This window comes from Leptinotarsa decemlineata, unplaced genomic scaffold, assembly GCF_025532065.1.
Source record: "Leptinotarsa decemlineata unplaced genomic scaffold, Ldec_3_MD MMD2_tig00026354_RagTag_RagTag, whole genome shotgun sequence".
Taxonomy (NCBI): domain Eukaryota; kingdom Metazoa; phylum Arthropoda; class Insecta; order Coleoptera; family Chrysomelidae; genus Leptinotarsa; species Leptinotarsa decemlineata.
In genome coordinates this window covers 16,089,918-16,116,382 of record NW_027412702.1, presented here as the reverse complement: position 1 = coordinate 16,116,382, position 26,465 = coordinate 16,089,918, and the positions used below count along the sequence as shown (strand labels likewise).

General features: G+C 34.4%; 2 protein-coding genes across 2 annotated transcripts in view; one reads left to right on the top strand and one right to left on the bottom strand.

Annotated features, from left to right (window-relative positions):
* The window catches only part of Rpn2 (Regulatory particle non-ATPase 2), a 238,809-nt gene that overhangs the window by 6,603 nt on the left and 205,741 nt on the right, over positions 1-26,465 (bottom strand). The window lies entirely within an intron of this gene.
* Positions 1-26,465, top strand: part of 5-HT2B (5-hydroxytryptamine receptor 2B) — a 231,409-nt gene that overhangs the window by 179,214 nt on the left and 25,730 nt on the right. Inside the window, exons 4-5 of the mRNA XM_074184561.1 lie at positions 18,672-18,904; positions 19,539-19,749. Coding sequence (XP_074040662.1) covers positions 18,672-18,904; positions 19,539-19,749 — 444 coding nt within the window. The remainder of the gene's footprint in view (positions 1-18,671; positions 18,905-19,538; positions 19,750-26,465) is intronic.

The following is a 26,465-nucleotide window of genomic DNA, read 5'->3' as shown; positions in this document are numbered from 1 at the left end:
TTTTATTACCTGAATTTTGTTTACCTGTGACAATGTGTGTACGCTAATCTGAAAATCGGTGTGTATACCAGGTCAATTTGGTCATTAAGTAGGTTACATCCGCAATGCTCATGTTTATGAATTTCCAAGGATTCCACATTGTCACAGGTAAACAAAATTCTGTTGAAGAACATAAGCATTGCGGATGTAACCTGCTAAATGATCAAACTGACCTGGTATACTCGCTGGTCGTCACAGGTGAACAAAACACAGGTAATAAGTCAATAAGGACCGTCTGCTATTATCTAAAGTTGTTGTATAGGTATGTATATAAGGGTCTACCTTAATTATTTCAGTTCATTGTATTTGATAAAAAAATGTCCTTGTGGGACAAAACTTAGGTAATATTAGTTACAAATTAAAGTTTATAAAACATAGTAAGTTTTGATTATCATTCTTCATGATGATTTCACACTAACGGCTACATCCATTAGTGTATTGAATAATTTTAAATTCACTTAATTTTTGTTCAATTTATTCCTGAACGGATGTCGAATCTGTCATCACTATTTTTAACTATGGAAGTTTGAACTAAAAGTCTCCAAGAAATATTGTAAATCACTTTCAAATATATTTTCAACATTATTTAAAATATATTCAGAGTGTCTGGCATTTGGCTTTACATATCAGTTTACCAGTTTATAAAAACCCATTGATGCATTTTATTGTACGACTTTCACTATAAAGAGTTTTACAAAAACCGCGACACGTGATTCGCTACACAACAGCTTTCTCAAGCGGACATTTTGAAACGAATACAATATTGTATTGTACAAATACAAGTTTATTGTATTCGTTTGAAAATATCCTTATCGGACGCAACTGCAATAACGTTAGTGGTAACAAAGGAAGTCCTATTGTTCATTTTTCATGTTGATCTAGTATGTAGTACGGCTACATCTATCAATTAAATTTTTTTCTCCATAATAATTCAAAAGTATTCTACCAAGCACTCCTTTCCAGCGAGATTTACTGTACAAAATGAACTATTCGGAAACCGGTTCATCACAAAAGTTGATTTCCATTGTTTGTTCCCAATATTTACTCCTTTCCGCAAAGTGCTACACCGAAAATAAAGAAAATATTTACCGCCAGGAAAATATTTACCGTCAGGTAAATATTTTCACCCAGGAAGATAAAGTGTGGGAGTTACTTTCATCAACGAAAATGAACTTCAAAGTAAATTTCGCTGAAATAAGAATGTATTGAAATGAACACAGAGTGAAATTGAGTGAGCATTTAATGAATTTAGCGGTTTCTTGGATGTTGGAGTGCAGCATGTAAATCAGAAAACCTAAAAAATCCTTTGAAATAATAAACAGATCTACCGCGACTACGTTCAACAAACAATAGAGAAAAAAATTCGGACTATTGCCCGTAGCTCAAACTTTCGGACGCTCAACTTGGTAGAGAACAATCGAGCAGAAACATTTAAGGGCTGAAATTGATGCTGGAATTCTGTTTGCGTATCTCGTCTTCGTCATCCGCGTCAAACTTCTATACAACGAGGGAATTGACAAACTTTTTTTGTCTCTCTCTCGCCTCCTAGGAGTTCTTCTAACTTGGAGTTGGTTACAGATATACGAGTCGGTTGATGAAACAATTGACCGACTATTCTGCGTTGCTTAATTTAATTTCGACGAGTGATTACCTTCTGGTGTACAAAGAGGATCGCTTTAATTGGTTTTGTGTTTAGACGAGTCTTTTTTCAAAGGATTTTCTTATCTGCACCGTTCAGAAACGAAATCCTGGGTATACGGTGTAGAAACCTGCTGGCAATGAATGATAGCAAATATCTCAAACATTTGTTGAGTGTTTGTTTTTTCGTGATTGAAACCATTGGCGTTTCTGAATCAGGCAGTTGTGAGAAGAGATATAGAGGAAGACACGAGAGGTAGAAAGAATAAGCAAGGAAGTCAATGAGAGAAGAAAAAAGCAAGAGGAAGAGACAGGTTATGGCAAAGAAAATATGAGAACATTATAGGAAGTTGCGCATTTTTAATTGCTAGCAAAACAAAAAATTTCAGATCAATTTATCTCAAAAAATATTCACATCATTTTTCTGGGAATCTACTACAGGGCGGTATGCATGAAAATGGACAGACTTCTCCTATAGTTATTAAAATGAAACTTAAAAAAACAGCCTACGTTTTTATACTCAAAACATAAACTCTATCAAAACTCTGATAATGCGGGAAAAAATGTACCTTGAATATTTCTGAACAATTTGTCTCAAAAAATGTGAGTTATATTTGTAGAAATGCAATTTTTAACCAATCATCGGCCATCTACTTCTATATGCCTGAAATAAACATTGCAGGCAAAGTCGGATTTTGTGTCCTCACAACTGTCTCATTCCTAATTTTGTCTAACAAAATATGCTTGTACTAAAAAATATATATCAATGCTCAGAAACCTGAATCGAAAAAAGTCAACTGTTGTTTCCAATTGTTAATTTATAAAAATGTATACAGACCCAACCGCCCGTAGTATGTGTACAGTTTACTTGCAAAAAAGCATCATTCACTTTCTTGTGAAATTAAAGTATGATACATGACCTTACGACGTACACAATTCAGTTCATGTGATGTGGAGTTATAATATAACTTCTGTACCACGATATGCACCTGATTATAAGTGAGTTATTGCCCAACAACAATACTGCAACGATCCTCTGGATTCCATATTCGCCAGACATGGCTCCGGGTGACTTTTTCTTATTTCGAAGCATAGATGACGCTAAAAGCAATCGCCGAAAGCTGAAAACTATCCCAAGAATAATGTAGACAAATGAATATACAAAAATTCTCACTTGACTGCTGGAACGCGCGCCAAGAATATACTCGGGTTTATGATGTGGGGGAGAGCTGTTACCGTCGATTTCATTTTGCGTCAATGGTTAAAATTGTAGTTGATTTGTGTCGAGTATTCACGTACAAACTAACAGGGTAATAGTCAGGACAGGATAGGAATAGAATTCAATTAAACCTGCAGAACACAGGGAATAGCTTCCCCCTTTCGATAAAAATATTCCGTTATGGATTCAGATGAGCTCCGTCAGTTCGAAGGTCCCTTCCTGTACTTCAAATTCTTGGATTTTCGCAAAAATCCGTCCATATGGAAAATACACGACAAAGTAAATTCGTAAGAGAGAAGACGAGAAAGGCCGAAACTTATCAACAACCGTGCCTGCGAAGATGCCGCATTTATATGCAAAGTTATTCTAAGATTCTTTTCTATTACCATATCGCATTTTCGTGTTGTTCCTTTTTTGGTTTACCGTGAGTCGTGGAGAGTGTTTTTATATTAGCGTCCCGGATATTCGAAAATCCAAGTCAGTCCAGTTGCAATGTTTTCGCTGTTAACGTGGAATATCCCGGGATATATAGCCAGAGTACATGCAGAACAAAAATACGTCAAGATCAATGCTATATCGACGCGTTACATATTTTTGTTATTGGTTTCTCGGAAAGTACGAGTTTGAATCTCAATATTTCGACTTTAATCTCGTAATTCCGAGTGCAAAGTCGCAATTTCGAAATAAAAAGTCCTGATTTCGAGTTTGAAGTCGAAATTTCGAGTAAAAAGTCCTGATTTCGAATTGGAAGTCGAAATTTCGAGATTACCAAGAAACAAACGTATTCCAAAAACACTTTATTGTGAGATTTTCACTAAATTGTTTTACAAAAACGCAACACGTGTTTCGCCATACAATGGCTTCATCTGGCGTGTCTTTCACGCCAGATGAAGCCATTGTATGGCGAAACACGTGTTGCGTTTTTGTAAAACAATTTAGTGAAAATCTCACAATAAAGTGTTTTTGGAATACGTTAGTTATGGATTTTCATCAAGTATCGGCCGATTCCATCATATACCAAGAAACAAATAAAAATATGTGGCCCTTCTGCACTTCCTTGTTACGAAACAGTAAAATAGCAGTTGTTTGAATTGTTTGATGAATGAAATAACCAAAAATAGCTGATATATTGAAGGTGAACAAATTTGTGAATTTATTGAAGATTCAAAACAAAACTTTCCAATCAATCATACTTTTTTCAATATTGATAATGCATTCTATTTATTCTCGAGTATTTCATTGGAACATCACCAATTTATTCAAATAATTTTTTTATTACTAGATATTAAACTAGGACTGACTGAATGACCCGCTACTGTTTAGCGAACCGCTGGTGATTGAATTCATTTGGAAAAACGTTATCAGCAAGTTTATTCCACATGAACGCAGTTCTCCAAATGAGAGAGTTCATAAAGAGTGAAGTTCGAAATGTACTGAGTTGAACCTCAAAATGATGAGCAGCCACAATTCGTCGCGTATTTCTGATATGTACCGCTCTTAGTTGAATCAGATGTGCCAAGTCATTTGGACACTTCCCGTGAAAGTATCTATAGAAGAGAGACGAATCCCCAACCTTTCTTCGATGTTCCAGACTATCAAAGTTGCAAGTGATGTTCGCGTCTCCAATAAGTCGGATGGCTCTTTTCTGGATGGAATCCAGCAGCTTCAAGGTATACTTAGGGGCAGAGCTCCATACATGAGAACAATACTCCCAAAAAGGACTAATCTGAGCTTTATAAAGCATCCAAAGTTGCTGAGGTGTGTACAGTTTTTTAGTTCGTAACAGTGTTCCAAGCTTTTGAGAAGCAGCTTATACAATTCCACCGACATGATTGTGCCAAGACATATTGGTGTCTATTTTAACCCCCAACAAACTTATCGAAGCAGAAAGCGGAATTGTCTAACTTGACATTATTATATCCAGTTCGGAGACATTTATCTTTTTAGAGAAAACCGATGCCTGAGTTTTCGTGGCAATGAATTAAACCTGGTTACTTTCACCCTAATCAGAAATCACCTCTGGATCCTCATTAAGACTGTATCACGAACTACATTCGAAAATAACTGCAACACACGATTGCAATCATAAAAATTCACTACCAATAATTCTTTACTGAAGAAAGCGAATATTCATAACTCCAAAAATATTCAAGAAATATCAAATGTTGAAGAAAAAATACAAAAAATAATACACCCTCTCAAACCATTCGATCAATGCTACTGTATGAAAGCTTGCAAAACGAAAATATCTGTTACAAACGTTTCAAATCGTAAAAAGTTCCTACCAATAAATCTATATTGAAACTTTTATTATCTATGATTGATCAGTTTTCTTGCCTTCCAGCAACGTAATCTTGATTTCATGATCGATTTGATGTGAGTCATAAATATTATATGAATAAAACTTGTCCCCGCCGCTCTCGAGGGATGGACAACTTTTGTCGGAATCATAATTTTTCAATCGTCTTTTCCCAGACAATTCCACTCAAGCTCCTTCGGGATTTCTCTTACTGTGTTTCAAATTGGTTCCAATCCGGAATTGAATAAGCTATTCGTTTATCTTGTAAAGTCTTGAGAAAAACGGACCAAAGAAGGTGATTCACAATAGAAGCATCTTCACAATTTTCATGAAAATTCACTTATTAAGAAAGCTTCTTGAATCCGTTGACATATTCAAGAACTTCCCAATGAATATGACAATATTTTTTGAAACGATATTTCTGTGGTAATGAATATACTTCTTCGAGGTCAGCAGGCTTCGAATAGCCTGCTGACCTTCCTGTATGTTCCAACTGATGTTCTGAAATATTGCTGGTCGTGTGTTACGGTCTTGACCTATGTATATTCTGAAGCAGATAGGGCACATTGTCTGATATACTTGAAGCGATTTGTCAATGATTCAGTCTGGTCTTGATGATATTTGAGATTTGAACAGAGCATTTCTTGGTGATGAATAGATACGGGAATTTAGGGTATTCTCTGCAAGACAATTTTGGTGTAGGTACATTGCGTTTATGAATTTTGACTGTGAATGAAATGAATCATTGAAAGAATACAATTTGTACATTGGTAAACAATGCCTTGATTGGAAATATGTAGATTTAATCATTTCTCACATTGTGGAAATTGAATAATCCAGAAACAGAATTTGGAGTTTTGAAACCTTTGTGCTCATTATTTGGTGTGGACAGAAAAATTAATTGAATTCGATTAAGATTTTGATTTGAGATATCAGATGTAGAGATGGCATCGTGATAACAATAAAAAAGATTTTATTCCAGCTCAATATGCCAAAATATATTCTACATTGAATGCTACCGGTAATATATCAATTGTTAAAGAAGATACAGGGGTGCGCAAAAGTTGATTTCACGTTGTACTCATTTTTTGTCAATGAAATGAAATATTTTTTTCAACCCTTTTGCTGCAACCCTTCCCAACTTTTTTTTTTCAAATGCAAACCTATGTCGTGTATGGGCTCATTGAAAAGCACAACATAGGTTTGCATTTGAAAAAAAAGTTGGGGAGGGTTGCAGCTAAGGGGTTGAAAAAAAAATTTCATTTTATAGCCAAAAAATGCGTACAACGTGAAATCAACTGACGTGTTTCAGCGTTTTTTTTTCTAAAATATTGGGTAAAAAGATATTAATTTTATTCCGGACTTTTGCGCACCCCTGTATATAAAAATGATACGTTTACAGATAAAGTGTACAGTTTTTTAAGTGAACTATACATTGATATCATTTTTACTCATAGAAGATGTGACGCTTTGTGATATTTTGGAAAGGAATACAATTACCTTATCAGATTCTACATCAAATTCAGATATTATTTCATATACTATTACTCTGAGAAAACTAGGCAACAATATTCTGAATGATATCAATATAGCATTTTCAAAGTAACTTCAATAATAAACATTTTTCTATATTTTCCCCAACAATAGAGATATTTGTCATGCACTGTTTGGGACCTTTGGTGTAGTAGATGCCTAGTCATCCAATTTCAAGACATTCAAGAAACAGGTACATGGCAGAGAGGCCCATATTGTATATAGACTTAGTTTGAAGATGGTTACTTGGTGATCGAAACATGTGTCAAAATGTAATAAATAAAGGTTTGGTGTTGGGATAGAACTTCAGTAATATTCAATAGAGATACTACCTAAAAACATTGATTTTTTCATTTGGTAATTCATGAGGAAGAGTCTAACATGATTGAAACCACTTAACTGATTCAAATACAAAGTTGAAATTATGGTTTCAAAAAATGTCTTAGTGAAAACTTCCACTTCATCTGAAACAAGTATTTTTTCCTTACTTTCAATAGGGCGATCCAAAAAAAATTCACCCCAACCCCAACTCACCCCAAAGTTTAGAAAATCATATACCAACATATATCAACTTGAATTGTAACAGATGAAGTTGTCCCAGAGATGTTTCAATAACCCATTTCGTGAATCTCATCAGGATTTTATGAAGACAATTGAAATGAATATAATTTAAAAAACTAAATAACACGCTTTTAAAGAACATCGAACTGTAAAGTTAAAAAGATTTTTTTAAAATGAGCTTAAAACAATAACGATCCAAAAATACTAGTATTATTGTGAAAAAGCGTGGGCGTTAGATATACAAAAAATATGGCACAAAGCGCCAAACTTTTTACTTCGATGTTCATTAAAAGCGTGTTTTTTAGTTTTTTAAACTATATTTATTTTTATTTTTTCAGTTCGATGTTCTTTAAAAGTGTGTTTTTTAGTTTTTTAAAACTATAGTTGATATTCTATTGCACGTACAGCGCCATTTGCCCGCGAAAAAATCAAGCAATAATGTAGAGAGTAACGTACAGCGCCATCTGCCCGCGAATAGATTAAGCAATAATGCCGATAATTCTGACAAACATACATACATACACACACACACACACACATATATATATATATATATATATATATATATATATATATATATATATATACAGGTGAAACTAATATATAGCGTCTAAAAATAGAGGCAGGTGATTGTTTCGAAGAGCATTGAAACTGTTTTTTTTTAATTGGTCGCAGTAGCAACTGTCGTATTATTCGGTATTTTGCTCTATAGTCTCTCATGGTCTATCACTGTGAATTGCCCTGTAAAAAAATTTCGCTTCGTCCATAGAATGAATTTTAAAATAACGTATCACTTTCAATTACTTTCAAACACATCGGAAAAGCCGATTCCAAAGGCTTTAGAAAGTTCTAGGGGATGAAAGCGCTGCAAGAGTAATTTGAAGAGATTGAAAGCTCCCATTTTTTAACATACGACAACTTGATTAATTGGAAAACGGCGTATGTTTTCCATAGAACTTTTTTATTGATTTTCTGACGATATATTCCGAAAGTAATCGTGTAGAGTGAGTTTATTCGCGAATCTTTTGAGATCCTTGTTCCGTTGAGCGACGAATAGAAAATGCTTTCTAGTTCCAAAATTGTCCGCGGTAAACAAACTGTTTCAAAATCATCAAGCTGCAGTGAATGAAAATGAAGTTGTTATTTGAGTTTTTTTTTTATAAAAACTGTAGTTTTTGTAATTCTTCGCACACAGCAGAATATTGCTATTTATGAAGCAATATTATAAATCAAATGGAATCTCCCTGGATACCCAAAATATTACTATAACAACAACATATCAATTTTTCACATTAGTGCATATATTTAAAAGAATTCGAAAATAATCAAACTGTTTCAAATTTTGCCATGAAATAGTTCGGTTTTGACTTCGAAAGCGGTAACAATTAATAAATTCATGAGAAAAAGATGTACAGAAAAACATCCCAACGAATCTGGATCCTTCTGGTTGGCAGCTAAAGCTGTTAATCAATCATAACTTTAAATAATCCACAATTCCACCACTAACACAAGCGGATGGTTCAATTGCAACAACAGCCATAGAAAAAGTCATAGAAAAAGACTAGACAGCGTCTAGTAAGGCGAATTTTGAAACAGCTCAATATCAACAAAGCGTCTGGTCCTGATGAAGTGCCTGTCATCGTACTTGAAAAGTGCGTAAATGAACTAGCATTAGTGTTTTGCAGACTTCAACCTGTCTTACAAGAAAGGGGTTTTTACTTCTTGTTAGAAGATTGCTCGCATTCAGCATATTCTCAAAAAAGGCAAAAAAATCTTTCAAATAAATATAGACCAGTCGCTTTGTTATCACTGATATCAAAAATCATGGAGAAAGCCGTAAACCACCCCATATCCTCAAATATTTGGAAGGCTTCAACATATTGAGGGATCATTAATATGGCTTTCAGAAACAAAGGTCAATAGGCGACCTTCTATCGTATGTCACTCATATTTGGAATAACGCGATCTGGAAACATAGACGGAGAGTCTAGAGTTGATGCGCTTGATATTTCTAAGTCATTTGACCGTGTGTGGCATGAGGGTTTTCTGGCCAAATGTCGATGCTATGGATTGTCGGATCATTTTTGTGTATGGCTCTCCAGCTTCCTGAATGAAGGTTCCCTGCAAGTGGCCTTCGTTGGAATACTCTCGAATACTTTTACCATCAACGCTAGTGTTCCCCAGGGATCCATATTGTATTAAAAAAAAATAAAAATTTTTTTTTTGTTTAATTGTTCTATTTTTACTTGTATTTTATTTCACTATTACTTCACTTCAGGTTTTATTTTCCTCAATATAATTGTTATTTTCAGCTATACTTTTTTAATTCTTCTTTTTCAGTTATTTCAGGGATTTATATAGTATCAGACAATGGAAGTCCAATCTAATGAAATTCATCATGAAACATTGTCAATCACCTTCAAAGAAACAGCAAACAGTTATTACTTCGCCGTTAGTTAATTGTTAAGTTCAAGTTGAACCGTTCATCGATCATAAATCTTGTCGACAGTGCCTAACGCCTAACCGGTTTCGGAAAACACCCGACTACCAACCAAACGCGATAAGGTGTTTACCCCCGTTAACTATATAGCCATATTTTCGTAAGGATAAATATACCGATAACATCGGCAATGTGTTGTTTCGGTAATGCTTTCTGCGATCCGCAGTAATTTGCTCGTTTAGAAACATATATACAGCCGGTACGGAGAATTAGCCGACCATATTTCATCTGGAAGCGAATGGGGAGAACATATTATTTATGTGGAGAATAACTTCGGAACTATCTCGAAACTGCAAGTATGTTACCTTTGAAAGATCACGAAAGAGTATTTGAATTAACAACTTAATTCGTATCAAATAGAGCTATCAAGAAAAGCTAATATGTATAAAATGGGGTAAACATAAATTTGTCTCGATTTGGAAGGAAATTATGAAACAATCTCGAATTGATATGAAATGAAAATTGAAAAAATAAAATGATACGAAACTATTTTCATGTGGTGAAATTTTGGTTTCCACAAATCAGTATTGAACGAGGTAACTTATTTGTCTTTTGAATGAGGTATAAGAAAATTTCACATTGTATATGGACCGATTATGATCTGCCACGAATTATATAGTTTTGAAACCATTCAACAAAATCAGATCAACTTCTGATAATATGTTGAGGGGATATGTTTCAAAAAAAACATATCCGCATTGTCTAAATTCAATATCTTTCACAAAAAAAAAGCTGAGGTTCTTTTTCAAAATATCTGAATAGTTATATGAACAGTATTTATCATTTATTAAATGCATCTTACGAAAAACTTCTTAATTTTTAGTAAATTAAGTAAAAAGTAAAGTTTGGATTGAGTGGAAAATAAATCAACTTTGCATCACAGCTGATTAAATTGTGATATACATATTTGAGTTTTGTAGAAAAAGATACATTTTTATGACTCTACTCAAGACATTTCAAAAGTGAGAAGTTATATGAAGGTTGTTGCATTGAGGCACATTTTACAACAGTGGGATAATTTACAAAAATGGAAAAAGTTAAGCAAGAGAAGTATTGCATACATTTTTTCGATATTTTCAAGAATAACTCCATATCTTATTTTTTTCATTCAATATTTGATGAATAACGCGAATTGCGTGACTAATATTTTGGTTCTTATTTTTCATTTCGATTGGAACAAACTTGATGCAAAGTAACATTTTCATTGAATCCGTTGATTGAAAAAATCATACATGATGCGGACTTCAAAGGTACGAACGAACATTCTCATACTTCCTCAACTGAAAAGCTTTTCAAAAAATGTTATTCTTTGTCATTAATCCTGGCACTGCCCAAATTTTTAAAAATCAACGATCGAAGACAAACAGCAATAATAAATCCTCAAACTTTCGTTTTTTGATGTACACCGTATCAAATGAGAAGAAAAAACCGACAAAAAAATAATGCGGATTGAATTGTTCCCGCTTGCACTTTCCTCGGTCTTCGAAATATAAAATCTAGCAGCGACCATATCCTCATCTCGAAAAGCTAAAATTACCCAGTTAAGAAAGCCCCTCGAGTGCAATTTAGGGACGTAATAATTCAAGGATCCATCGGTAGCTGGTGAAGGATCGTCGGCATAATTGGAGCACCGATCTCGATGACCTACTGGGAATACAGTCGAGCTCAGCATTCCCATTCTTCGAGGGTCGTTGAGTATAAGCGGTACAGATTCTGGCCTACAGACCACGGAATCCGGCCCCATTTCGTCAATAACTAGACACTTCGAAGATACTCACAAGACTTTTATACTTTGTATGGAAAGGGATAATGAACGCGGTTGCCATTCAATGCAATTGATGAAGTCCGGTGAAATGTATTCCTAAATTCAGGGAAATACCGACCGAGTCATGAGTCAGAAAAAACTAGCTTTCCAGCTCCAAGGAAAAGAAAATACTGTTTTTGAAGTGATTACTTCCTCGAGGAAGGTAAACCGTTTCGTTACCTAACGGGTAACGCCGCCGGTTTGTCTGGCTTCCCCTTCTCTCACGCATACGTCAGCGGAAGGTAGGCTCCTCCTCTCACTTCGGACAGATGCTCAGTGCAAAGTGCGCGATAAACATATACTGTTAACAGTATTTTAAATATCTAACCAGCAATCACATAATATTCTAATGTGAAACGCTGCTTAAAAATGATGATACTAATTTTCTGTATGTAAATTATCAGTATCATTATTTAATACTACGAAAGTAACAATTGGCTTATGTTACCTATACATAAAATAATCAATAAAATATTTTATTATTGAATAACCTTTCTTTACATTATCATATCAATTTACCACCGAACCACCGGGGTGGTTCGGATAACCATGTAAAGGGGGCTGGCTATATATGTGAAAAATTATCAAAATGTCTCTCAAGTAGAAGGCGACTTCAAAAAATCAAATTGTTTTTATGTTAAAAAAAACTGGTTTTTATTAAAAAAAATTAGAAAAAAAAATGGGTGGCAGCATTGCTTTATGCTTTATTGCGACCATCTAAAATAGAGAGAGAGAGAGAGAAAATACTTCAACTTAAATCAGTTTGAATCATCACTTCTGTCGGGCGTCCCGAGACGCACACGTACATGAATTGCTTTTCACAAACATTGTCAAGATTGAAAACAATGCTTCTATTAATACTTTGGATCAGTTCACAGTCAACGAGACGCTTCATCTCCTGAAGACGTCAGCTTGGTTGGTGTCAAGAAGAGTACTGAATTTTTGATGATTGGAAAAAGTGTTTGTTTCTCGAGAAGTCTGAGGCAATGATTTCAGGAATAGTCTCCTACCACTGAATTATGAGGATATCAATCGGTAGAATATGATATTTCTAATATCGGGGTTGTGGATTAGCCCCATATTGGGCGCCAACTTTGTAAGGATCTGAAAGTTTATTAGGCAAAATAAGTACAAGAATTCATTGAACACTTTATAATCACCAGTTCATCTGATGAAACTACCAAGAACTGAAACTCGTATTGAATTAAATTCATGATTTGAAAATTGTATAACTATTATCATTAATAGACTTGAAAACCTATTGAACATCTTGTATGTTATCAATCCAAATAATTCATAACTTTCACATACATCAAGCGGAGCACGACCAACTCCCGCCAAACGGTGATAGGCGAAAGCACTCGAATGACCTATAAATAGTCAGATCTAGGAGGAATGAGTCCAGTTATGACCCGAAGATGATTGTGGATACTAACAATCGAAACGTCGTGAAGTAACGACGTTACTTTTATTTGTTGTTGTTTGTATTTCATTTCATTATAATATGTCAGTTTTTCTTTGCTTAATATCATCGTTATTTTTTAGTTAGTTTTTTTTTTTTATTTTTTACAGATTCTTTTCGGTATTTCAAATCAATTTATATCATATTAGACAATGCAAGTCCGAACTAATGAAATGCACCAAGAAACATCCAACTACCTTGAAACAAATTTCAAATACATAATTTGTATTGGCGAAACAGGACATTTTTACATCAAATTTTCAAATAGTTTTATTCAATGAAAAATCAAGCATTAACCGATACAAATATTCGTGTGGATTATCTAAAGACATATTTCTACAGATGAAATATTTTACGTGTAAATTTCATTTCATTCTATTTTCAGTCAAAACTCCATACATTGTCTAATATCCAAATATCACCATTCATGATCAATAATTCAAAGTAACGTTTCTTTCAATCTTCGTGTATTTTCCGTGATAATTCGACAAACGAATACTCCGGGTGGTATTCAGCCGGAAAAAGAGCGAATACTTAGAAATGAATATTCGGTTGGAGGGCTTTTGTTTACGATGTTAATTTTTGTTTTTAGTCAAGTCGGATCCTTTGAATTAGAGAAATTGCGACGAACACAGTATTTTCAGGGTTAAGGGCAAGATACGACAGCACTTCAGTGTGGAAAATAAAACAGCTGACGTCGACAGAAGAAGAGCCTTCAGGAATGGGATGAAGAAACAAAGAGATGAAGAGAGATAAAAAATATTGTTCGATGGTTCAATAATGGCCAAGTTTGTCAAGGACAGCTCTGGTGATGTGTACAGGGGCAGAGTAATAATAGTAACGTTCAGTTACTAGTTGAAAAATTACAATTATAATATAAATTTACAGGTGACATTAAAATAATCAGCGTGTGACGACAGACAAACAACATATATAGATAGATACTTATAAATATATACTTATAGACGTGCTCGACATAAAAAAAAATATAAACTATTATTCATTGGAATATTTTTTGGCGAAATAAGAACTAGCATGCATGGCAAGTTATTGAATATCTACATTTGCGTGCGAAATGAGCAATGGAAATATGAAAAATTCCTTATCTAGAAAATTCGTTTCCATAAACTCTGTTCTCAAAAATCCGTACTCGATCTTTGAATACAATTTTCAAATATAATTCGGTAGTTCCGAAATATCATATTTTCATAACCATCTATTCATTGTTATAATATGAATTTAACGTGAAATGCCACTATTACTATTGCAAATTTCGAAAATTTCACAAAGCACAGAATTATTTCGAGATCGCTTTAAAAAGTGCTTTATTTTCAATTGAAATATCAAATATTCAGGATATGTTGGGATTTGATATTTCCGCAATGTGTACGAATATTTGGATTTATACATAAATTAGCTAGAATATGAAACGATATTTTGTTCGATATGAACCTGAATATTCAATTTGGATGTGTGTGGGAATGAATATCACTGATATGAATTTCGAGAAGTATCATTATAAATATATTTCACGGAAATTGAACTATTCTAATGAAAACCCAATTTATTGTATATAGAACTTGAAGAACTGTCGCCTTTCTGCGAACATTATTGTTATGGGATAATTATATGCTGTTGGAACATAAAAATCTACGGAAGCAGAGAAAGCCCTATCTACGAGTGTCAGTAATATAATGAATATAGTTTGAAAAAACTAAAAAACACGCTTTCAAAGAGCATCGAACTAAAAAGTTGAATTTTTTTAATAAGCTTAAAACAATAACGATCGAAAAATAGTAGTATATTGTGTAAAAAGCGACGGGAGCTTGATATACAAAAAATATGGCACAAAGCGCCCACGTTTTTTTCACAATGATACTAGTATTTTTCGTTCGTTATTGTTTTAAGCTTAAAAAATATTTTTAACTCTTTAGTTCGATGTTCTTTGGAAGCGTGTTTTTTATTTTTTTTTAAACTATATATATTTTTCATTTATTAGTTTCGTATGCTATAAAAGCGTGTTTTTTAGTCTTTTTGAACTATATTTGTTTTATCTAAACTTTAGGATCAATCAGCCGTATATTGAAAAATGACAATCGATATTTTCCGATTCCGGAGAGGAAGCCTGATAATCAGCTACCAAGCCCAAGGAAGGCAGCAGGTGCGCAAAGGAGGGTTACAAATAAGGCAGCAGGCGCGCGAGTTAATAAAAAAAATACTTTTTTCAAATGAAGAAATACATGTGAAGTGAGCTTGAATTATATCAAGTAGGTTATGTACAGCGCCATCTGCCCGCGAATAGATCAAGCAATAATGTCGATAATTCTGTCAAATACAGATCCCGAGCTTGAGAGTTACAAACAAACAAACATACATATATACATACAGGTGAAGCTAATAAAAGCGTGTTAATGTTAAAGAAGAAAAGAAAAATTTTCACGTTCATCAACTTTTAGAAGTCTAAACTTGAGATATATGATGGGATTGACCGATACTTCATGAAAATTCATAACTTATTCAAGTAACTTTGTGAGATATCCAATAGTCTGATGGAAATCCAAATTCAAGTCTCGGGAGTTGAGGGTGAATCTAGAAATCTAACAAGAAAATCCGAAACTTCAAAAAAGGACTTTTCACGTTGAATGACTGAATAGATTATATGGATTATTCAAAAAAATAATCAGATTGCAATCATTCCAATACACAAAATCAAAGATATGTTATTTAATTTTCTGGCGTCTCAAGTCATGCATGATTTAATTAGGATATCTAGCCACCGATAATGTAGAAACATTTCCGAAATCATTTTGATCAAAATATTGATTAATGTGTTCACAGATATGGTATGCTTTCTCATTATTTCTATTCTATTGTAAGTCTTTGGAATTCCATTGTTATTCTGTCCTAATATTCATCTCACCTCCCATACATCATTCAATATTTTGATAAATGTTAGGCGGTTTTTGTAGATTTATCATTAATATTTTAGCCGAAAACCCGTGATTTTCCGAAAGCGTAAAGAATAATAACTCAACAAGGATTAAGTTCATTTTGCAAGTTACCATTTTCACTTCAAACCTAAATCATACAGTGACACCCTTGTATTTTAGTAATTTTTGAAAGCAGATATTTGATTTTTGGTACAGGCATAGATTTTAATGGGGCGCCGTTTTTTGCAATACCTAGCCCGAGTGCAACCCTAAACCTAGCCTACTACGTTTCTGAGAAAAAGGCAAATTCTCGATATTTACCTTCGTGTTGATGATATCAAAATAAGTTATTTGAAAAAGTTGTTTAGAAATTAATGCTTCTAAATAAGAAGCTACGGTAAATTCGTTATTCGTAGGAATTAGAATGAAAAACCTTATATTCATTATGATTACATTTGTATCAATCATTTTGACTATTATATCATTCAGTAGCTTCTCATTCGGAAAATCGGACAAAAAAATTCAAATTTCGCAATTTTTTCGAATTACTTTTTCTGCTTTCAAAAATAACTGAAATACAGGGGTGTCTCCATCTTAAGTGTATCACACTGTATATAAAACCACTAATTCACATTTTTAATCTATCTTTCAAAAATGGTCGCAAATTAAACTTACCGTGGAAATAACGTTCACTTCATGTAGCTTATAAAAGTTCATCTTACCTGAAACAAAAAGAAAAAATATTCAAATATTCTCTCAGAAACTGAATGTGACGAACATGAATACATCAGGACACGTGGCTTATATTTCGAAATTAAAATTCTTCCGAGAAAACTTTCGGTATGCCCGGGCGAATTTGAATTGTATTTTTTGCATGAGATTAGAACAGTAGAAAATAAAATGAAATCCGGCAGATACCGTGTACCGTTATACATAATCGAAATACCTGAGACACTGATGCGACTTCTTTCATATATTCCCTTCTCTCTGACGAAAATTCAAATAACGCGGTAACGAAACAAGATAATGCTTCTTCATATTCTGTCGGTGTTCGATTGTCATCATTAATTGTGTTTCAGAACGACAATGGGCTGTATAATAATCGTTTTCATTATTTCCATTTATGTTACATATATTTTGTTAATAACAAGAGTTCAGCTTTCATAACGGATGAAATTCGTTATAAAATGTTGTTCTTATTATGCAACGACTTTTCGGGTAGTTTGGGGTAGTTTTCTACTGTTTTCACGGTGCACCACAACTTTATTTGACGAAATACACGTTTCATAGAGAATGACAGGTATCGATTTTTTTTGTTAGGATACTGTCATCTATCATGCGTTTGCTTATAAAATTTATTAGTTACCTTTCGAAAAAATTCATTGATTTGAAATTTTGATGAAATATTAGTAAATTAATTTAAAAATGCAAATTTCGAAATATTTCTTGTTGAATACCTTCAAAACAACTGGAAAACTGAAAAAAATTCTTATGTGACTGATTTCACGTCTATTATGAAGATTTACTACAAACAACTCATTTTTGATAACGTATGGAAAATATGGAATAATTGAATATATTACTTATTGAATACCAAAAATAGTTAAAAATCAATTTTATCTATTTCGAAGAGAATATTTTTTCATCACATCCATTCGTGATTCATAATTATTATGGTTTTTTCTGTCAGTTGCTCAGAAAAAAAAACAAGACTTTACACTTGTTATGTTATTCTTGAGCTCGATGGGTTTTGTGAAAAAGCTGAGTATTTTTCTTGTAAAGTTATTGACTACTTCAGAACATACTGGACTCAATACAGTGTGTGGTATTAATAATATTGAAACGACGGTTTCTCGTTTGTTTTTGTTTTGATTCAACTGTTGAACTGTTCTCACATTCTCTATCCATCGTCTAATTCAAACATACCAGAATATCTAAAATAAACGAGACCAATTCACTTGAGGGATCTTCAGCTACTATTATCATTACGTTTGTAACAAATTAATTTCTCTTCTCTTCAATCATTCTTGTTATTTTATGAAGGTGCTCAATAGAGGTTTCACAATGTATGTATATTCACTTATCATTTTGACAACTGTGTCAATTACACTTGGCAGGTACATAATAATTCATTGAAAATAATGCTTATTCTACGATGGAACATAATTAACATGTTTTGTTATTTTATGGACAAAATCACAATAAAACTGCAAATTATTTTCGACATTTCGTCCATATCTGTTAGTAAGGTTACCGTAAATTATAAAATAAGTTTGAAACAATTTTTGAAAGTTAGCCGATTGATATCACAGTTACCTTAAAGTAAACGTGTAATTATTCATTAAAATTGTAAATATATATCCTCCTTAACATAATACAGTCCATCGAGCCAGAAATATTTCACTTATATTTTACATTCAATACAAAAATCATGCAAAAATCGAAGTCAAAGAAATATTAAATCAAAGAAGTTCCTCAATTTTATGTGCCGTCTCTATTAAAATTTCCAATGATGAAGTGTCATCAAATCCTTAGCTGGAAGAACGATTCCACACTACGATATGGAACCAGGGTAATACCGATCTCATTGATTCATTTTCACCATGAATGTGTTGAATTGTTTGGATTCATATTTTGAAGAAACATTTTTTGTCAACAACTACCTGATTGTTGAATTTTGTTTCAGGTTACTTCGCTCTTCCATCGATCTATTGTTTGGCCTGGATATGTCTGGACGTCCTATTCTGCACAGCCTCAATCATGCATCTTTGTACCATCAGCGTCGATAGATACCTGAGCTTGAGGTATCCCATGAAATTCGGCAGAAACAAATCCAGAAGAAGAGTCATATTGAAGATAATCTTCGTCTGGTTGTTGTCGATAGCAATGAGTCTGCCACTGAGTTTGATGTATTCAAAAGTAAGTCAAAATCTTATTGGAACCTCAAATTAATTTTCGCCATTTATTATTCATCGCGTTCATAAGTTACCTGAGTATAACAAAAATAGAAGAGTGGTTGGAACATTTGCATCCCTCAACAACCACACATTGTCAAATGATACGTTATGATCTCAAATTTGAACCAAAATAAAGCTTTGAACGTTTATGTCAATTCATAGGAAGCATACATGAAAAAAAGATTCAGTCTTATCATCGAATGTATCACACAGGAGTACCACAGGGCTCTATTCTGGGACCCTTGCTATATACATTCTATGTCGATGATTTTCAAAGTAATTTTATAACGTATGCTGGTGACGCTACCTTACTAGCAATTGAAACAACTACAATTCATTGAATAATAAATTTATCTGTAATGACAAAAAGTCTTGGGATATTTAGTATTGTTCCAGAAGAATCTGACTTATCCATGTTAGAGATGGAAAATAAAGAGTACGAGAAAAAACTTTCCACAGTCAAATTTTAATAATCAATTTTAATTTGATGTTACGATTTCAATCACACTTTCAATTGAATGTTGTATTCATCACAATAACTATTATTTGACAAGCAATGTCATATTAGAACCCCACTACATTCAATTTCTTTGCAGGATCAAGGCTCTCTAATAATAGACGGCACATGTCAAATTCCAGATCCTCTGTATAAGTTCATAGGATCCATTATTTGCTTTTACATTCCATTGTTGGTGATGCTGGTTACATACGCACTAACTGTGAGATTACTAGCAAATCAGAAGCAGAACTTGGGAACTCCTGATTGGTCGAGTAATTGGATGGGAGGTCCCACGTCAACACCACTAGGTAAGCTGCAATATTACCAAGATAGTGTTTACCACAAATTAAGAGTAAAGCATAGCCCACGCCATACAATGAAGTTGAATAATTTTGAGCGTATCTGATTTAGAAGTACCTTGGGTTTCTCATGCTCGTTCATGGAAGCAATAACCTCTAAAGCACCACTAACTGCTTTCAACAGAGTGATCCCATTGATACAAAATTTCACTTAAGATGTATACAAATTCGCTCCGTATTTCGTAATTATACTAAAACCGCAAACTCGGATTTTCGAGTAGGGAATTAACGGAAACAACATTCGCTTTTGGAGAATCAGTCAGGCGAAAAATTGCAAGAAAGTTTCGGAGTTTCCTTCCAGCTATGATGCTTGTAACATGAAACGACGCGACCGATTGCGACTTCTAAAACAAACAAAAGTATTTTCCACCTTGATAATTATATTTCTTTGTTTTTCCACATGACAATAAATGGGAAAAATATTTCGAGAAGTCCTTTGACGACATTAGGAAATTTCGGAGTTGATCCAAATATTCAGCAAGCGAAACGGACGAAACAGTGTAAAAATTCCGATGTCAACATTGCTGTTTCACAGAAAAAACAGACTACCATGAACCTGAACTTGGTAATGTTTGTCATCAGTCAAGCGTATGGAAATACTTTCGCCCTTTGATATTTAATTTGAGCAGAATTTTCATTAATATGTCACGTAAAAAATGTATGCCCATGAACGTTTACGTTTAATATAACTTCAGTGCTCAAATTATGTCATTATTTGAATCTGTGTGAAAAAACGAATCATCTTTCAACTATTCGCTACAGATTTTCAAGGTCGATGATCTTGTCCAATCAGAAAACTATTCTGATAATCTAGATACAGTTTCAAATTGAAAATAAGACCTAATAAATATGATAAAACGTTGATCAAAGTTCCTATATATAGAGGGTAATATTCAATTTATTGAAATATCAATTTTTCAACTAGAAACAAGCAACTACTTTGTGCTATGTAAATGCTAACAACGGATGGACCCGAAGCAGAGTTGTGGCTAGTCGTCATTCATTCATTCACCACGGCTTAAAAGTTGAATTATTAATTGACACTTCCGTCGTACATTCGAGTTTAATCACTTTCGCAGAGGTTTCCCTTTGCTCCGTTAGTTTCAATGATTCACAACTGTGGAATATATTATTCAAGTGAAAGGAAGTAACCAACAGACATAGTCAATTATGCGAATGTACCTCGATACCGAAAAACCCTTCATGAGAGGAAGCAGCACGTAATTGAAACACTGTTAATGAATGGCGAGAGGTTTGGTCAGTTTATCTACCTTGTATTCGTACCATGGATAGAAATCGATTCTCCAAATGTGTTTTTTTTCCTTTAACGGTTACCATGTGGTTAACAATTTTGCTAATAAACCGCCTACAGAGTTAACTACATTCAGCGCTTCCTAGCTCTGAATTTAAATAAAACAATGTGAGTGTGAGATATCATCGAAATGTCTCATTAGTTTGAAATATCGATCGATGTCATTATGTGTAGAATAAAACATCGTTCTAATGTCCGCCACTGCTTCTCTGGGTGAAGCGCATCCGAAATGTCCAATTTTTCATGACTCTACGGCATAAAAAGGCCGGGATACACCTGTCATACACCCTTCAGATCCGACTCCCATCATACAAGATTTGTTCTGGTTCTACAAAATTCAGGTTCTAGGACGTCAGGATCATGCGCAGTTGATATAGAGCGTTCTGGTTTATTGAGGATGATTTCAGATTGATGAATCCTCTATTCTTGTTTCGACTGCGAAATGATCCTAAACTGTTTTGAACCGTCCCGAATCGTTCTTGCTCTCGAGGCTGAACTGTTGAGAACTGTTCCCGTTGCTCATGCGCATTTATGTGGAAATTTGTTTGGACTATTTGCTAGGATGTTTTTTTATTTATTTGATTTGAGTAATTGATGATTGAGGGTAGATAACATTTGAACTGACTATATAGATACGGTACATAACAAAATGGACATGATCAATAGTACTTCTCGCGTCTTCATCTCTTCATATATACGATAAGTGGCATAGTGGTCTCTTCAAAAGCGTTCTGGTTTAAACAAGTGTCCGAGACTATTTCGGATTGTTTGAGATTTTTTGCTTGTACGCATCATGTCTTGCGCTGTTTCCAAACAGTCTCGGATGTTAGAACCAGAACAAACCTAATGTCGGACGAGTGTCTGAGAGGAAAATGGTACTTTAGTCCGTATATGCATTCGATCATGATCCGATTGTGCAGCCTATTTGTTCTCCAGCTGCGGGACGGGTATCGCTTGGAGTTTGTATGATATTTGAGTTTTTTGTTTTCTTCAAATTAAATTTAAAAAATGTCATGAAAACCGGAGAAGCTTGTAGAACAAGTCAGAAAATATCCAGTTTTATATGACCAGACTGAAGATCTGTACCGCTATACTCTATGAGAGCTCTCTGATTTTCCTCATCATTTTTTTCCAAACAGTGTGCCTCAATGGGTAAATCGCAGTTGCTAAAATTCAAGAACATTTTGCTTCCCAGATATTGTTTGAATCGACACTGGCGAGAGTGGCAAGCGTATCAAGTCGGAGTGATAAATCGGAAAGAAGCATGTATGACAAGTGTGATTACCCACTGGCGATCCTGCATCGATCCGCTTTTGGGGCAAAATCAAACCGGAGTCGGATCGGAGAGATGTATGGACAAGTGTGTCTCGACCCTAAATCAGGCTGAATTTGACCGATGGCATGCCATCGGTTGGTGGCTTATTGGCATGGTTTGTGGCTTATTCGCATGGTTTGTCACTTGTGGCTTATTCGCATACACCTACGACTTGAGAAAAGCCGTCAAGAAAATCGCACTATCTCATTGGCCAGTTTACTTCACCTCCACGGGAGATGTCCATGACTTTGAATCGCTCGTGCAGAATATTCAATGTGGCATGAGCTCTGTGGCACGTAGCGCCCTCCTGTTGGTGTCCAGATCATCAAATTCAGGCCGAAATAAGTTGGTAATCGTCTACCTACAGTAATCGTCGTTGACAATGATGGTCTGGCTAACGTCAATCTCAAAGAAATATGGACCGATGACGCCGCCAGCCCAAAATCCATACCAAACATTGACTCTTTCGGGATGCATTGGACGCTCTTGGATCTCATGTAGATTGATATCGTCCCAAATTCGACAATTATGTTCGTTCCCGTGCTCGATCATCCAGAAAGTGATTTTTTGATGGGTCTGTTGCCAATTGCTCCAGAGCCCAGTCAGCGAACAAACACCTGTTACCTTCAGTTCCTGGTTCAGTTGAATATTTATGCAGGCGCAGACCCAAGTCACGACGTAAAATTCGCCAAGTTATGGTCTGCGAAAGGCCGAATTCTTTTGAGCGACGCGAAATCAACTGCCTCGAATTTTTTTGCACACTCTCACAGGTAGCGGCGATGTTTTCGGCATATCTTGCGTTTCGTGGACGTAAGGGTATTGGTCGATCGTTTACTGAACCACTGGACTTAAATTTATCCACCACATTGCGAATAGTCCTCTCGATAGGACGATTATGGCGACCGTGAAATGAGCGAAGCGCAAGGTACGTTACTCTAACAGAACAACCATTTTGATAAAACAATTTCACTATTTGTGCGTGTTGTTGAATGGTGATTTGGCAAACCAGACTGAATAAATAACAACTAATTTGACAGATGTAGCTTCAACAAGATGACTGTCATCAATTTTCAAAGTTCCGAAGTCCTTGTTGGAAGACCCTTTATTTTTACTTCTTAGCTATGATCATATTGCGTCACTCCACTTTTCAATATTTTCAAAAATATATGCAATAAGCGATGCAGTGAAGCATTTCACTATACAAATAGCTTCTTTAGGAGAGTGTTCAATAGTGTTGATTGTGAATTTTTTTTTTCATTTATTTATTTATTTACAGTCGCATCGACCTCTAGGGTCATTAGCGACTTGTCGATATATTACATGGAAAAAAAAATTTAGAGAGTATGTAACAAATTGGTATTTCTAAGGTAAGCTAATAGATTATTAATAGCACATTCATCTCCTAATATGTCCTTTATTGATGGTGGGAAGCCATAAGTTTGTCTTTCATTGTGATATAGCACGCACTCGGTGAATCATGGATTTTCATCCACTACATAAATAATGCAGTGTTATGAAACAATTTGTCCTGCGACAGAGAATTCACATGAAAAAAGTATAGGACAAGAAGAAAACACAGTATTCCCGTCAAGTCAGATCAGCAGATTTTCTTTGCTTTCGAAAAATTCTCCTTTCATAATTGTGTTTTATAATATACAGGGAGTTCCAACGAAAACTTGACACCCTGTAAATCATAAACGGACGTACAATCGAAACTTTCGTCAATTTTTATTTCTAGGGGGACTAATTCTGGCATGGAAATCTTACCCGACCCCCCCATGGGGGGTCCAGTCATACATCATACAGTCATACATCATCATACATCTATTACTTCTGTGATTTTATTCGAAAATGGTTCATTTCGTTATTGGGAAATTGAATGTTGAACTTTTTATTTAAGAAAAACAGAAAATTCGCTGTCGCTCATTTTATTGAGGGAATCAACAAAAGTAATTTCAATGGCAACACAATCAACGGATAAAGTATTCAAAATGACCTCCACCTAGTTCCATACAATAATACAGTCCACTTTCAAAAGCGTTCCTTGCACTATTGAAGATGTTCGAATAAATCGGCATTCCCGAACAATTCTCTGTCGCAAGTCTTCTGTTTAACGTATTGATGGCTCACGTTGTGGTCTGGATGATTCGTATCATGAATTCTTGCAGCAGCTTCAGCATATTCATTATTTCGATAATAAGTTGCAACAATTTCTTCGTTACTCCAGTAGACTAAACCATGTTGGAACACAGTGAACAAGGATGACTGAATAATAATTCGAGAAGAAGAAGAACTATCTACTTTTTGTTTTGCGACAACTAGATTGAACAAAAACTACCAGGACAGAAAAAAATAACATTGTTGTCCATTTGAAAACGTTTACTACGGATTAAATAAATTCTACAAATCTAGAAGACCTGCGACACAGAATTGTTCGGGAATGCCGATTTCTGATTCCGGCATCTTCAATAATGTAAGGAACGCTTTCAAAAGTGGACTGTATTATTAGATTGGAGGTCATTTCGAACATTTTATCCATTGATATTACTTTTGTGGATTTCCTCAATGAAATGAGCTACAGCAAATTTTCTGTTTTTACTTAATTGAAACGTTCAACATTTAATTTCTCGATAACGAATGAACCATTTTCGAAAAAAAAAACAGAAGTAATAGAGGGACAGAATGCCTTTCAAATGATGTAGCATACGACCGCCCATTTGGGAGTAGTTGCTGACCGCAGGGGGGTGAAGTTTCGGGTATGATTTCCATATCAGAATTAGTCCCCCAAGAAGTAAAAATTGACGTATCCTTTGAAATTTTCGATTACACATCCGTTTCTGATTTACGGGGGGGGTCAAATTTTCGTTGGAATGTCCTGAATGATACTATATTCACGAAATGTGAGGTTCTAACTTCAAAATACAATTTTCCGTCTCAGCGATATTAATTTTTAACGTGGTGATTTTCCTAAGTTTCCAGTTAAAAAATACTTGTCATCAAGTTCAACAGAAAGAAAAACAATGCTAAGACAAAACATAAAATAGTAAACAATCATGAATTTCCAAGGAATCGCGTTTTAAGCGAGGCGTACTTTATCATTCTCAAACTTCATAATTGTCCTATGGATCATTCCATAAATATTCCAGGGTGGGTAATATATGTTTTACTACCACGATGAAATAACAAACCCCTGAATTGCTCGTTACAAAGCCTAGTCGGTGAGATTTATAGGCGAAAGAATGAATTTTGCTTTTCTGGATTTGAATTCTTCAAATTTCCAACGAGAAACATAGAATAAGATCGCGCTGCAGAATCACTACGTCCATAGCGTAGTTAACCAAACTCAGATTTTTGCATACATTTGTGAATAGATGTGAATAGGAGTGAATTTGTGAATACATTTATGATTGGGTGCCAGTCAAAATGTGACCGCAAATATTTTCAATTAAAAAAGTGAGTGTGCTTCGAACCACGCGACTGAAGTTAAACTTCTTCAGCTCCATCTATTTGTATGTATTTATTTATTACACAAATAGGGATACAAACAGAATAAATCGAAAAAATATCCCCATTTTACATGTAAAAGATAGTGAGTAAACAAAATATAAATGCTATGTACATTACACTATATAATAATGAATATTAACAAAAAAAACAGTATATGAAGAACCGATAACTAATTATAAATAAAAATAGATTTCACATGTATGTACTCACAATGGATATATCGGGGAAACCAAATAAAGTATAAGAAATCTGAAAACAAATTTCATAATAATTGAGTAAATATGGAATGAAAAAAATATAACTAACACTTTTTCATAACTGAAAAATTTCAGACAAATTTCCAGCTAGATCAGGTGTACCACAAGGATTGAATCTTGGTCCACTTCTGTTCATTATTTTCATCAATGATGATTTACTGTCAGTTCTGAAATATATAGATTGTCTTCATTTTGCTGATGATTCAAATCAGTCCAAACAGTCCGAGACTGCACAGAACCTGCTTCAGAACCATTTCTCAAGCTGCAATCGATC